The 14,308-nt window shown below is 39.0% G+C and overlaps 1 protein-coding gene across 2 annotated transcripts in view; it reads right to left on the reverse strand.

Annotated features, from left to right (window-relative positions):
- Positions 1–962: 962 nt before the first annotated feature.
- The window catches only part of SLC17A8 (solute carrier family 17 member 8), a 46,866-nt gene continuing 33,520 nt past the window's right edge, over positions 963–14,308 (reverse strand). For both annotated transcript variants that reach the window (XM_077772178.1, XM_077772177.1), the window contains 3 exons: positions 9,048–9,158; positions 4,688–4,815; positions 963–2,703 (listed from right to left, as the gene is read on the reverse strand). In XM_077772178.1, the coding sequence (XP_077628304.1) occupies positions 2,359–2,703; positions 4,688–4,815; positions 9,048–9,158 (584 nt within the window). In that variant the 3' untranslated portion in view covers positions 963–2,358. The remainder of the gene's footprint in view (positions 2,704–4,687; positions 4,816–9,047; positions 9,159–14,308) is intronic.

Below are 14,308 nucleotides of genomic sequence, written 5' to 3' on the forward strand. Positions count from 1 at the left end.
CACTCTCAAGTTTTCCCTTCCCTTCTGCGGGAATCTACGGTTTGCCTCTAAGGGCTGATCTACAGATGGATATTTGCAGCGAAATGTACAATGACTTGAAAACTGTGCCTGCCTGGTGTTCAAATGTAATTACGTATACAATGCAACGTTTGCAAAACCCATCACAACAAAATAATGTGTTTTCCTTTTTAACACCATGATCCAGAGCTCTATAGGTTTTTTTCTGAATATTAGAAAGGCAAGTTACAGGAATCCTAAATGCTTTGACTTATCAAAATGTGGAATTTCTGCACGTAACATTGACTTTAAATGATGGAGTAAACACAACTTTGTATTGCAATCTATAATATTACCTTAGGGATTATCATGAGTTTTTAAAATAGTTGTTTGACTTTATTAACACAAGAAAGAATAAAACTCTGGCTACCATAAATTTCTCTTCTTTTTTTTTTACTTAGAAAACAGCACAAGTTTCACAATAAATTCTATGGCTAATTGATGAAAATTGTATAGCATGCTTTCTTTTCAACTGAAGCATTCCCAAAAAGGTTGCAAGATTATAATGATGATGATAGCTAATGTTTACTGAGCACTTTCTACATGCCAGGAACTGTTCTAAGGGACTCACATGCATTCACTCATGAAATAAATTTAAAAGTATATGATAACATAAATTATATACAATGACATATTGGATATTATTTACTGGTCAGGCAATTCCTTTTTACTCTCAAAATTATTCTTTTTTAAAAAATACACTACAACTCTGCTGGTACAATAAGGGGCCAGAAATGTATACAGGAAAAATTACAAAAAAAAAAACACTTTATAATAATAAGGTACAAGTAAATCCATAATTTTTTCTTTAATATTATATTTTTCTTCTGAAAATTGAAATGAAATTTTTAAAACCAATAAACGGAAAAATAATTTTATTTTCAAACAATCCTTTGCATGCCAATTTTAAATTTTAAAATGTCATTAAATTTTAAAATTTATCCAGAGAGTATCCATGTTATTGCCTTATGAGATCAAAGATGAATTTTTCAGCACTGTCAGTCTAATTGTCACAGGTGTTTTCTTTCATCTTTTCATTTCATTTCCCTATATAATTACTGCCATAAGATAGTGGTTTTCCTCAATAACATTCAAAATACAGCAATTAGGAATATTTCGATTATAGTTGTGCATAGTTTGATCAAACTTCTAAATATGACCAACAGAAATGGCTAAAGACATAGGTTTCTTAAAACAAAAGACTCTTTCAAGAGAATTTTACCTAATAAAACATGTGAACCAACTCTTAAATGACTAAATGTCTTAAAGATGTATAAGTAATTTGGGACATTATTTAACTACATTCTTGATATTATGAAGAGTTGAATTCAGTCAAGCCCTTGTTTACTTTCTCTTAGCCATTCTGGACACCAGATCCCTAGAAATTTAGCCATCTTATTTAGCTTTTTTTCCTTTTTATTGTTCCTTTTCCTTCTTTCCTTTTAATTTTCTTTCTGTGTTCTTTTCTTTTCTTTTTTATCTTCTAACCTCTCTCTGAACCCAGGATCTTTGAATCCAGCCCCTCGTATAATGACAATACTTTCTGCCATATCAACCCAAATGTTTCCCATCCTTCATGTGTGCCAAAATAGGGAATTATCCACAAGACAACCCACTCCACTTTCAGTTTTCATTATTTAAAAAATGTGTACCCCTCTACTTAAGGTGAAAACTTCTTTCCCAAAATTGCCACCTATTTTGGACCCTATGAATCTCAGCCCTAGCCCTCAATGTCATGTTGCTTTAGCTTCCTTAGTTATAAAACGAAGATAAGAAATGTATGTCATAGCAGTGTGGAAATTAATGAGAATGCACATAAACCTCTGGCATGATGCAGGGTCCTCCTGAGCAGTAGCCTTTACTAGGAATATGAAACCCTCTTTTGCATGGCTGCCCTCAAAAATGTGGTGGCAGCTCTTGTTTTCTCTGCTTTGGGCCAAATATGCTCAATTCCTTCTATTTTTCTTTGCACAGCATGGTATTGTCTCCTTTATTCTTCTAGTCATTCCTTCATGAATAAGTTCAGTCCCTTTGAGAACTCTTCCTTGAGAAGAGTCAACTGCCAATCCAAAAGTTTTGGATATACTCATTTTGTCAACTGAGAGCAAGCCCCATACCCATAAGTGTCATTGCAAGATATTTTTCTTTTCTCTTCTCTATTGCTGATTAGGTTTTCCTTCCTCCCCCTCCTACCTCCAGGGTCCCCATATTTGACTCTCTGGCAAGCCAGGTTATGGGGAAGGCAATAGGTATGGATACTTTCTGGTTCTAAAGTGAGGAGATGGAAGTGCCCTTCCAACACTAGGCTGTGTCTGAGAAGTTTCCCTCTTCATTCTGGTAGGATGTCAGCTCTTCCTCATCGAGGGTCACTGCTTTCTGTCCTCTCCATTTCTTCTTCTGGACTTCACAATTCTGGGTGGTGGCACCATAAGACATCTTCTTTTGGGGACTTGCAAAACCCTCGTGATTGAGTTCTGTCTCCTCAGCTAATTCATCTTGGTCAATGATTCCACACTTCTCCTCAGAGAGATTCTCAGGGTCAGCCCATTTCTGTTTCTCCCCAGAAGCAAAGACCCCATAGAAGATCACGCCACTGTAGTGCACCAGGGCAGCTATGAGGAACACATTCTGCCATTCCTCACGAGTCTAAACAAGGAAATATAGTACCAATTAATGTATTTTAAGCAAAAACATAATTTTTTTAAAATTTATTTTACAGAGAATGAGATCAGGGGAGAGTGGGTTGGGGGGGGGGGGGGGGGGGGGGGGGGGGGAGGCAGGCGGGAGAGAGAGAATCCCAAGCAGGCTGCCCTCTGTCAGCACATAAACCAATGTGGGGCTTTATCTCACAAACTGTGAAATCATGACCTGAGCTGAAATCAAAAGTGAGGTGCTTAACTGACTGAGCCACCCAAGGCACTCCTTAACCAAAAATCGAGATTAACAATAGGTTCTAGAGGCTTTCACTGGGACAAAAACTCCTGCCCACCCCAAAGGCAATGCTGTTCATCTAGGAAAGACATAGGTCAGAAGCATGCCCGGGAGCCAAACAGAATTTGAATGTTTAGAAATGAATGTTAAGGGAATACCTGGCTGGCTCAGTTGGCCAAGCAAGTGACTTTTGATCTTGGGGTTGTGAGTTTGAGCCCCATGTGTAGTGTAGAGTTACCTAAAAAAAAATTTTTTTAATGAGAGTTAACAGTACAATGAGTATAAAAATTAGAGACTACAGTGAATGTGCATTTTTTAATTTATAAAAATACTTTTTAAAATAAACAATATGTAAAAATACATGAGGCACCATTTCAATATACAGTGGGGTTTCCTTCACATGGTAGTTTAAATTAAACTTGCTTTAGAAACCCACCATTTTAAATATCAGAGCTCACCTTCTTGCTTGCTTGTTGGATACATAACAATATTTGAACCTTGAAAATGTTGACTCTTAGCTGTCAATAATGTATTTATAATCATATTTTCTGTGTAAATACAGTAAATCAAAAAATAATGGGAATTTGTGTTTAAAGCCAGGTGAAGTTGGGGTGTCTATGTGGCTCAGTTGGTTAAGCATCCAACTCTTGATTTTTGGCTCAGTTCATGATCTCACAGTTTGTGAGTTCAAGCCCCACATCAGGCTTTGTGTGAGCCTGCTTAGGATTCTCCTTCTCTCCCTCTCTCTCTGCCCCTCTCCCATGTGTGTGCTCTCTCTTTTTCTTTCTCAAAATAAACAAAATAAACTTTAAAAAATACATAAAGTTAGGTGAAGTTAATATCTGAGATTTTAATCATTACCCATCCCATAATCTCATGAACAAAGAGGAAAACCTAGATCTTCTGCCTCTAAAACCCCCAAATCCCACCTTCCTTTTCTATCAAAAAATAAGAAAAGTTAACCTACACTTTCTCCTCCAAGAAGCTGGAAAAATTTCTGAAATCATATTAGTAATAGGCAATCCAACTAAGAAAATAGTTGGATAAAAACTCCATAGAATCAAAAAATTGCTATTTGTGGAAAGCAGCATCCTAAACCCTTTTCAGTGACAGAGATTAGGAAACCATGTGGCCTGTGGTTGAACTCTGGATAGATCTGGGCTCCTTCTCTAAGATCCACCCTCATCTGAATACACAAAGGCTCAGTATTGACTGAGTGCCACACCCTTGTAGTTCTTAGGTAAGGCCATTAATGTATTGTTCATTTTCTTCATAATAAGGAAGTCTAACAGCACTAATATCTCTACACTGGAACATGCTAAGTAATAGATGGAAACAGGCTATAAAGTTTAATTGCTTAGAATTATAAAACAATCTTGGGTAAATTATTTATCCTGAGTTTCTTCTTTGTGTCTCTAAATAGTCGTTATGATGTTCACTCCCCCCACCCCCAGGCCCACACTCCCCTTTTACTTCTTAGTTGAGGAAATATGGAAACAGACATCAATCACCCCTATTGCCATCAATAAACAGTAATTTTTTTAATAAAAAAGAAGAAAGAAAAATAGAAGTTCAGGTGACTCAGCCAGGGTCAAGAACACACACATTTACAGTCTGGGGCAGGGCCTTGAGATCTCAAGTTTGTGTAGTACCTCAGTCCTCTGATACTGCAACCCACAGCCCCAAAAGAGGACATTACCTTGTGCTTAGTCATTGCACCGACAATGAGGGGACAGACCATTCCAGAGAGGGTTCCCACTCCATTTGAGATCCCCATGAGAATGCTGGCATAGCGCGGGGCAATGTCCAGGTGGTTGACGTTAAAACCTACAGTGAAGCCCAAACCTCAAAGTCAGAGTCAAGAACATTTTGGGAACTACACAGCTTTTCCAACTCTCATCCATCTATTTGGTTTCCTCTGCGATATGACCAATGGATACCTCTACCTAGAGGCCTGTGTTGAGGATTGTCAGGCTGTGTCTGCAATGAGCAGAAAAATGTGCTGTGATTGATTAGCAATGGCTCCCATAGGTTCTCCATAGAGAGAATTAGGACACCCGTGCCTGTAAGTTTGGAACTCCAAAATAGTGGTGTTTTGGGCAATACTGCAAAATGGAAAGAATCACACTTACTCAAAGGGAACAATCACACTGATTATTTACAGTTTGATTAGAACAAGACAGGGCTTCATAATACCCCCCTTCCCAGTACTCAACTCACTCCCAGAAGGCCACGCAGGGTAAGCCTGTCTTAGTGGCTGAATGGCACAGTGGAAAAGGTACTTTTTTGATAACATTTGCACAAACATTGGCAGAATCCACTGTAACTTATAAGAGACTTTCACATAATACTTGATCTGGAGTCTGTAAATCTGGATTCAAATATTACTTCTACCACTTATGTAATTTTTAGGCCTTTGTTTTCTCCGCTCTAATATGGAGGTAAAATGACTATCTAACATGTAAAGATGCTGTGAGATGAGCCTCAGGAAATACGTATGCAAGAGCTCTTGGCAGCATCTAAGCTCTGCTAACCAGTGTTACCACCACACTCGGGACTCTGCCCACTGCTGTCACTGGGCTAAATGTCTCCCTCTTTTGAGGTCTTCTATCCAAAGATAATGCTGTTAGGAGCAGTAAAATAATAAGTTTCCTACACTTCACTGTTAACCTATTTATCAAGAGAGAAGAATGAGTGGAATGAAGGGAGAGGAGTGAAGACAGGGCACGGGGCTAGGTTCTGAAAGAGGAGGCCACTGGCCCTGGGAACCAATTTTACCAGTAGTGCCCAGGAGTGCATTCTAGAGTTGAACAGACCTGCCTCTGGCAGCTTAATTGAAATGCAAACAGGACAAAGGATTTAAACCTTCTGAACCTCTGCTTCTTCATCAATAAGCAGGGATAATCATTCTTACAAAATTGTAAGAAGTCAGTGAAATAACATATGCTAAGTACATGGTACATAGGGTAGAAACCAACATATATGTTCTTTATGGGTGGTTATCCATCTGTCTCATTTACCACCATCTTCCCTGAACTGACACAGTGTCTGGTACATACTATGCACTTGATAAATAACTATTTAATTACCCATTTGAGCCATTGAAATTACAGCAGGGGATTGTAGGTTTTGTTTATTCATGTTTTTGTTTTCCTTTGCCTTGCTTTTCAATTCTCTATTATGTGCAAAGAACCTGAAAACAGGATTTAAAAACATTTTTTCCCTTGATCTGGCACATTGGTTGTTTTTCCCCTACCTTCATTCAGGGAGAATTTCAAGAAAACCTTTTTTGTAATAAATATACCTTCTCTTTCAGATCCAAGTGGCAGACCATCAGAATATAAAACAGCTGCAAGATTAATTAATCTTACTATTGATTTGAAAGTGATAAACACTTTATTAGAAAAGAACCCAGAGATAAGAAGCAATTAATATGATCGTTGAGTATTATATTCTGATACAAAGCCTAGGCATCTGCGTTCAGCTAAAGATAATGTGAGAAAAGCCATTTAGATTTCTAGCTGCACAATCCTGGTATTTAGGAGAAAAAAATCATTGAAAAACTGAGATACTGATAGATTATTTTGTAGCAGATTTTTAAAAAGGCGCACAAGTTGAGAGAGTCTGTCTTCTCTACATCGGACATTTCTCAAAGTAAGTATCGCCCTTTCTAATCTAACCCGTTTCCTCCCTCTAACCAATTCCCTAATGGTACCATTTTTCCCTGGCATCCCTAACCCTTTATAAAGTTGTCAGATAGCAGATCCTGAGGAATCATCACCCCCAAGGCCGTAGTTCCTCCCACAGTGTTAGTGTTGGGTCAGATAAACCTTTTTTCCAACCCTAGCCACTCAATTTATGTGGACAAATTAGGTTACCTTTCTAAGCCCCAGGCTCCTCACTCTAGTACAATGGATATAGCAATATCTTTCTCATAGGCTTGTCAAGAGGATTAAAGGAGATATATCAAAAAGTTACTAGCATTGAGTAAGTGCTAAAAAAAATGGCGGTACTGTGTTTTGGTATATTGGGTTTTTTTCTGATAATGGCATAATTGTCAATCCAGGAACAATGTGAAATATTTCATTACTGCTGAGGACAGGATATGAATCCTTTTTGTATCACAGAGCTATCAGGGGAAGTTGTTCCTCAACATCTACTAGAAATAAATCATGATTGCTCTATCTTCGCTGCTCAGAGTATAGACCAAAGATCAGCAGCAGCAGCTGCTGTAACAAGGGGAGCTTGTTACAAATGCTGAATCTCAGGCCCCATCCTGAACCTGCTGAAATCAGAATCTTCATTCTTTAAGATCCTAGGGTGATTTATATGGGCATCAAAGTTTGAGAAGTCCTTGGCTAAAGTGTATAATAACTGAAGAACACAATTCACAATAGTGAATACTTATTCATTTTGTTGTGCATCTGGCACTGGACTAAGCGTTTCAAATGCTTTAGTTCCACTAGAATGTAAACTTTATAAGGACACCGTCTCATTTTTTTCACTGCAATATCCCTAGTGCTGAAAACAGCAACCAGATCATAGAAGTATGAGTGAACGTATGAAATTATCTGAAGTTCATTGGGCTCTCCCAACAACCCTGTGACGTTGTCATTATACTTCCCCAATTTCTGAGTGAGGAAACTGGGGCTTGAGAATTTAAATAAATTAGCCAACTTTTCCTTTTATAAATAGCAAGTAGTAAAGAGAGACCTCAAAATCAGGCCTATGTACCTCCAAACCCAAGTTCTTGGTTGCAAGCTACTTATATTTAAAATAAGAGTTTCCAGAGACACCCGGGTGGCTCAGTCGGTTAAGCATCCAACTTCAGCTCAGGTCAGAATCTCACCACTTGTGAGTTCGAGCCCCACATTAGGCTCTGTGCTGACAGCTCAGAATATTTTCCCCCTAACTTCACTGTTCAACAGCTCTGTTTATTTTGAAAAGATCAAGGCTTTATTTTAGGGTGGTTTAGAAAACTACCAGAGGTTCCATATTTTTCTGTCTTGGGACATTTGTCCTCTGATCTTTCAGACAGCCTGGAATGATAGAAAGAGCACTAGCAAGGAGCCAGCCAGAACTGTACTTTACTTCTTTTGCCACCAATTGTATGGCAGTAGAAAAAGATCTGCTTTTTCTGAGTTTTAGGTACCTCACCAGTAAAATAGTGGTGTTACCTACTTGCTTCACAGTGTTGTGAGATACACATGATATATGTAAACTATTCCGTAAATGATCATTGTCAGTGTTACAGTATGTTTTAAAGGTAAAAAAAAATTAAATTTACTTTTTCACCCACTTTTGCATAGGGAGCTTCTGAAGCTCATAAGACACGATATGATAGCACCCTGGCCTGTCACACAGTAACAGTAAGTAGACTGGTCTCTGCTTCTGTAAAACAGAGACTGATGCCACTTAGGGTAGCATGAGAATTACATAGAGGGATTTGAACAGGCCCAGGCACGGAGTTGTGCTTGGTTAGCTCTCACAGTCATCATTATTATTCTTTCTATGTACTCTTTCCTATTGGGAAAGTCACTTCCCCTCTGCATTTCCTTCTTTAGAAAATGAAAGCCATGCAGAAGACAAAAGCTTCCAAAGAAGCTTTCCACTCTAAAAAAACTTCCGATTTTATGACACTACATCAAATGACTACATCATCTGACTTTTGAGCTAATATTAGCCGTCTCTAGTTAGAGGTGAGGATAGAAAATCAAGAGCGTCTGTGAGGAAGAGTTACCTGGTCCTAAAGTATCAAGAGCCACTTAACCCAGGACACATGCTTGTGCCTGTGCCCACAGCTCAGGGGGGGTTGCCTGCACTTTGTGTCTTCTTCTAAGTAGGGAGGTAGGGGCAATTCCCGCTTGCCTAGGCTCCTAGGTCTATTCCTCAGCAATCTTACAAAGTCATTCCCACATGATGAAATTCTCTAGCCAGTAGCCTGCTCCTTGGGAATTACCTGGCGACTAAAGGAAAGTCATACAATATTCTTTTCCTTCCTTCCTCCCAAGACTTGCTGAATCTGTAGAAAAGATTTGGAAAACCAAAGGATACCTCACCTGAAATAGCAAAGCCACTAAATCCTACAGCAAGCACCAGGAAGGAGATGGCCACCCCTTTGGTATGGGAAAAGCCAACCACCAGGAGTAAGGTTGCCTCCATGCCAAAACCTACAAATGCAAACAGCAGGAAAAAATATTGTTTACATGTCAGTCAGCTCTGTTCATAAATTTACCAAATAAGAATCTAATTCATATTTCCATGGGCCTAGTTTTTTAGGATGTGCATTCTGGCACATTGCTTACAATATTACTTGGGTGCTTCATGATTACAAGACTATGCTAATATTACCCAGGTGTTCTGTGAGCCTTCCAACATGCACTCTGGTTCATGTTGAATACTGAGCGCTACCAGCAGGTTTCAATGATGCCCTTGGGATGGGGGATATTTATTATCAGTTGCTTTATGGGTAAGGGGTACTGATCCCCCCTTTGGTTATATAAGTTATGGCCTCTCACAGAAAAATATAATGACAATATTCTAACATATATCACCAGAAATGACCAGAACGCGGTAGAGAATATCAGAAACAAAAAGCAGATCCTCACCTCTTGTAAAGCATAAGGCAAAATTCTTCCCTTTCAGAAGTTCACCAAGCTCTCAGGCCTCTTTACAAAGCCATGAGACATTTGCACAGAAATACAGCAGGACAGAAGTACTTTCTGTTCCTTTCATTCTAAATAACTGAATCCAGTACAATAAAAAAGGATGAAGAAATTATGAAGATGTTCCTTCTCACAAAACACACACCACACACATATACATACATACAAGCACACACACTTGAGTTCAGGCAACAGCAGATAGAAAGATGATGTAACTGCCATTTCCAGGTATATGAAGTGCCCTGGGAGGTGGAAGACAATGATGCTTCATTCTGGAGACTGTCTGCTGATTCCAGACATCTCCACCCAACTGCCCTGTAGTCACCTCAAAGACCATATTAGATAGAATTAATCTATCAACTATGTTTACAACCCAGACTTTACATTCAGACAAGCCTGGGTTCAAGTTCTACCACAAATCACTAATGATGTGACCCTAGACAAGTCACTTCACCCCTTAGATCCCTCATTCTCAAAAATGGGGCTGATGATACAAAGTTGTAGGATGCTGGAAGATTAAATAAAATTGGATATATAAGGCATCAAGTGTAGTCCCTGTCACATGAGCACAGCTCAAAAGTCAACCGAAAGTGGGATGCTTGGCTGGCTTACAGTCACATTGGAGCATGTGACTCTTGATCTTGGGGTTTTGAGTCATACCCCACATTAGGTATAGAGATTACTTTAAAAAAATTTTTTTTTTAAAAAAAGAAAGTCAACCAAAAGTCAAGCGTACAAATCGCAGAATCATCTTGGACACTTACTCTTCCTCAGCTTTCACATACAAATTTGTGGGTGTCAAATATGACCTCTGTGTATCCTCTTCCACTGTCTCATTCCTGGGTGCCACTAGTTCTCATCTAAACAAATTCAATAGCTCCTTTGTTGACCTCCCCACCTCTTCTTCCTCTGACCCATTCTCCACATCACTATCTCTCTAAACCACACATTTACTCCATTGCCCTTTTGCTTAAAACTTTTGTCAAGAGTCCCACGTTATCAGCATAGGACATATAATAAGCCCCTCCTGATGGTCCAGTTTCATCTGCCAGCCCTCACTGCCCTGTCCCTGGACCGTATAAAGCCCTCTGTTGTAGCCATGTAGATCTATGAGCATTTCCTACTCATAACACAGTTTCATACACATTATGTATTTTTACAGTCTCGCTCTTTGCCTGCGATACTCTTCTCCAGATACTTACTTCTCTTTTTTTGGAGCAAACTTACTATCCCTTAAAGGCCGTTTCAAATATTATTTTTAGGAAGCGTCTCTGACAAACCTGCCCTTTCCCGCACTGGTGAAGCTGACATCTCTTTTTTCTTACTCATTCACAGATCTTTCAACAGTGCTTTGTAATTTTTCATTTGTGTTTCTGCCTCTGCCACAAACTTTGACATTATCCAGAAAGATACCACGTATACAGCACAGAGCCTGGCTAGCATGTAGCAGGCACTCAATAAATAGATAATGAATTATTGTAAAGGGAAGAAAATGGGACCTGGAATCAAGACAGTTAGCTTGAAATACAAGCTAAAACACCTTTTGTAGAACTTGGTGAATTGCTTACCTTCTGAGTTCATTTTCTCAAAACTGTCACAGAAATAAAGCAAGCATCAGTAATGGTTTTAGATGGTCATTCAAAAAGAATCAGATGAAATGGAGAACAGCGGTGCTTTTTAACTAGGGGCTTTATATCACCACTGCTTGTTAATTTTGTTTCAAGATTTTAAATCATACATAGGCGAAAATTGCTCGTATTTTATATACTAACTAAAAGTGTTTCTGAAGTGACCCATTTTAAATAACAAGGCATCTGGCTGAAACTTTGTTTCTTTTTAGTTTTATTTGTTTATTTTGAGAGAGAGAGAGAGGAGAGAATGTGCATGAGCCCATAGAAGAGAGGCAGCGAGAGGGGGAAAGAGAGAATTCCAAGCAGGCTCCACACTGGCAGTGCTGAGCCCGACACAGGACTTGATCTCATGTACCATGAGATCATGACCTGAGCAGAAATCAGGAATCTGATGCTTAACTGACTAAGCCCAGGAGCTCCTAGCTGAAACTTCTTTTATCTTAGTACTCTAGACAAAGGTTGTACTGAAAAATCAATTCCCCCAAAGAATTAGAATGGAGACATTTTGTGAAGAATAAAACTTACAAATGACACACTGGTTCATCTGTAAAGGAAAAAAAATGATCTTTGCCAAATAGTTAGTAGATTTCCAAAGGGAGTGGGGGAAGCATTTAAGAGCTTAAATAGTTTCTATCTATAGTGAGAAATGCTAGAGCTATGACTGACTGTATGTTTCAGGAGCTTTAAGATAAAATTTGAACTTCAGAGTCATCAAAAGACCTTGAAAGTGAACCTATTCAGAGCTGGCCAGAAGAACATAACTAGGATTTAAAGGTCTGAGAAAAATGTTCACTTGATATTAAAACAATCTAGTGTTCACACTGGCAACCGATGGAGCCAGACTAGAATTTTTTACCTCAGTCACACTTTACCAAGTACTATAGAGGGAAGTACAGGATTTGACATCTGTTTTTGAGGATCTTGGAAATGTGCCCTGATTGAGAATGAACTAGAACAGATCTTCAGGTCTTAGGTGATCTGTTTGCTTTAAATGATTCTAGCAGCAAACATCCTTTGCCTGTGGAAAGAAAAGAAAGTGACAGACTCTAGGAAGTGTGTGAGCCTTCTCAAACGAGAAATTGTCCTCTACATTTCTTCTTAGAGAACATGAAACCAACTAACATTATCTAGAAGATGATGCAAGTGCTTCATTATGTCCCAAATCAATCTGGCTTGTTCAGTGATGGCACACAACTCTCTCCTCATGTATTTATTTCTAGTCTAGCATCTTTGTATATAAGCAAAATAGGACAATCATTTTTTAAAACATTCTATGTAGAATTCACTGATCCTGCTATTTCAAAATACAAAATGACATGACAAGATATGCAGAGAGGTTTTGGGAGTTTTGTTTTGTTTTTTAAGATGGGAGAGAGGCTGGGGAGGTTCTATGTTTGCATTCTAGTTTTGGGGGGAAAAGAGATTTGTTTTTAATAGTCACTTTGTTAACACTTTAAAATCTTTGAGAATTCTCACCACCACTCCTGCCCCCCATGCCAACACTATCAATTGTGGAGGAACAATGGCTAAAGTGATTGTGGCAAAATTAAACACAAATTAGTACGTTTGGAGGAAAATTAAACACAAACATAAAGTATGTTCAGATTTTCCAAGGCATCTGGCTTAGGAAAGGTTGTACAAGTGGAGTTGAAATCCAGAATTTTCTTTCAAGTTCCAGATTAAGAAGTTGCATACTTTTGGCTGTGGGAAATATATTTGAATAGCAAATATTTATTGAATACCTCCTTAGAAAAACTTCTGTTTTGTCAGTGTCTTAAACACAGGAGAGGAAAAACGCATTAACATCTACTGAAAACCTTCCATAGGTTGGACCCATTCTAGGTGCATTTGTATGCTGGCTCACTTAACATTTGGAACAATCATTGGAAATAAATACTATTATTCAGATTTTAAAGAAGAATATTGGCGGGGGGCGCCTGAGTGGCTCAGTTGGTTGAGCGTCCGACTTCGGCTCAGGTCATGATATCATGGTTTGTGGGTTCGAGCCCCGTGTCAGGCTCTGTGCTGAATGCTTGCTCAGAGCCTGCAGCCTGTTTCAGATTCTGTGTCTCCTTCTCTCTTTGCCCCTCCCCAGCTCATGCTCTGTCTTACTCTGTCTCTCAAAAATAAATAAATGTAAAAAAAAAATTAAAGAAGAATATTGGGCTCAGAGAATTTAAAAATCCATTCTCTCCACCTCCATTGACACCACTTTAGCTAAGAATAACCAAAATAGCCTCCTAACTGGTCTCCCTTCTTTTATTCTTGTGTTCTATGTTCTATCAGATTTGAAAATATAAATTAAATCATGTCACTTTCCCTGCTTTAAACCCTCTACTTGCTTCCCAGGGCATCTCAAATAAAACCCAATCTCTGCACATGTCTACAAAGCCTCCAAAGATCTCAACATCATCAAGCTTTCTGGTCCCATCTCCTGTCATTCTCCACCTCACTCCTTAAGCTCCAGCCATTCTGACTTTCCTTTCCTCTGCTCTCTGACATGCCACATTAATGCCTGCCTTGGGGCCATTGCACATGCTATTACTTCTGCTTAAAACACTTTCCTTCAAGAAGTATAATAAGGTAGTACATGATGAGGTACCAACCAAGTATATGCAGAGGAAGGAGTAGTCAATAGAAGCTGATATAGACCTCACAAGAAGGAGGATGAACTCATGTGGAAGGATGTGTGAAGAGGACTAGGGTGAGAATTGAAGGTGAGAAGAGCTCACAGTCAAGAGCAAGGGAGTAAGCAAAGCTGGAGATGGAAAGAGATACCCAGGGCCTGCTGTGGAGGGCTATTCAGCTGGAGCACAATGTGATACCCAGAGGAGCGGCTCCTGTATGAGTTTCTGATTGCTGTTGTAACAAATTATTACAAATTTACTGGCTTAAAACCACACAAACTTATTATTGTGCAGTGCTGAAGATCAGAAATCTGAAAGGGGTCCTAGAGAGCTAAAATCAGGATGTTAGCAAAACTGTGTTCCTTCTGGAGGCTTTAGAGGAAAGTCTATTCTTGCT

This window comes from Crocuta crocuta, unplaced genomic scaffold (assembly GCF_008692635.1).
Source record: "Crocuta crocuta isolate KB4526 unplaced genomic scaffold, BGI_CrCroc_1.0 scaffold216, whole genome shotgun sequence".
NCBI classification, from domain to species: Eukaryota; Metazoa; Chordata; class Mammalia; order Carnivora; family Hyaenidae; genus Crocuta; species Crocuta crocuta.